This window comes from Priapulus caudatus, unplaced genomic scaffold (genome assembly GCF_000485595.1).
Source record: "Priapulus caudatus unplaced genomic scaffold, Priapulus_caudatus-5.0.1 Scaffold3146, whole genome shotgun sequence".
NCBI lineage: Eukaryota > Metazoa > Priapulida > Priapulimorpha > Priapulimorphida > Priapulidae > Priapulus > Priapulus caudatus.
In genome coordinates this window covers 21,898-22,737 of record NW_014580207.1, presented here as the reverse complement: position 1 = coordinate 22,737, position 840 = coordinate 21,898, and the positions used below count along the sequence as shown (strand labels likewise).

The window sequence follows — 840 nt, the reverse complement described above, 5'->3', positions numbered from 1 at the left end:
CCATCCATCCATCCATCCATCCATGCATCCATCCATTCATCCGTCCATCCAGCTATACACATGCAGGAAATAAGCACGGGATATGGTCGCAGCTCTCATGCGCTCTTTCTTTCTCATCTCCCATTCGATCTCAGCAGCACAGGATGTGAATAAACCGGACATGTAAATTATATACAGCTGTGAGAGGGGGGCTGATGAGGTTTATAATAATTCTGAAACTAAATATTAAAAAAAAAAGTAATATCGCGTAGCCGAAAAGGGCTGCGTGCTCTGTGCGTACGTGTGTGCGGGCGTGTATCACACATACACACACCCACACACACTCTCTCTCTCTCTTCTTCTCTCTCTCTCTCTCTCTCTCTCTCTCTCTCTCTCTTTTTTCTCTCTCTCTCTCTCTCTCTGTCTCTCTCTGTGTGTCTCTCTCTCTCCCTTTCTCTGTGTGTATCTACGTGGGTACGTGCGTGTGTGCATGCAGGCTGAGCGTGGCTGCGTGTGTAAGAATTTGTAGCATTCCACTTGCTAACTATAAAGACATGGGTCAATAAACAGTTGTATGTATGTCTACAAAAGTCTGTGTCAACGGTGTGACATTTATACAAAGGGTAATTTGGGAATCGGTGGTAATTAAAAATAACTGAAATAGATGAAAATTAGTTTATATTAGTTCCGATAGGTGGCGCGAAGTCTTTTCAACTTGATTCATTTCAGCAAGATTCCACAACTTACAAGTTATTTTTTGAGCTGGTGTTTCCACCTTAATGCGACGTGATAAAGATGTATGAGAGAAGAGTAATTACGAAATCTGAGTTTCACTATATGCGAGTTTCACTGTAAGTAGTT

The 840-nt window shown here is 42.1% G+C and overlaps 1 protein-coding gene across 1 annotated transcript in view; it reads left to right on the top strand.

The window, feature by feature from the left end:
- Positions 1-683: 683 nt before the first annotated feature.
- LOC106819311 (ribonuclease P protein subunit p14-like) overlaps positions 684-840 on the top strand; it is a 3,014-nt gene continuing 2,857 nt past the window's right edge. The window contains exon 1 of the mRNA XM_014823958.1: positions 684-830. Within this exon, the coding sequence (XP_014679444.1) occupies positions 775-830 (56 nt within the window). The 5' untranslated portion in view covers positions 684-774. The remainder of the gene's footprint in view (positions 831-840) is intronic.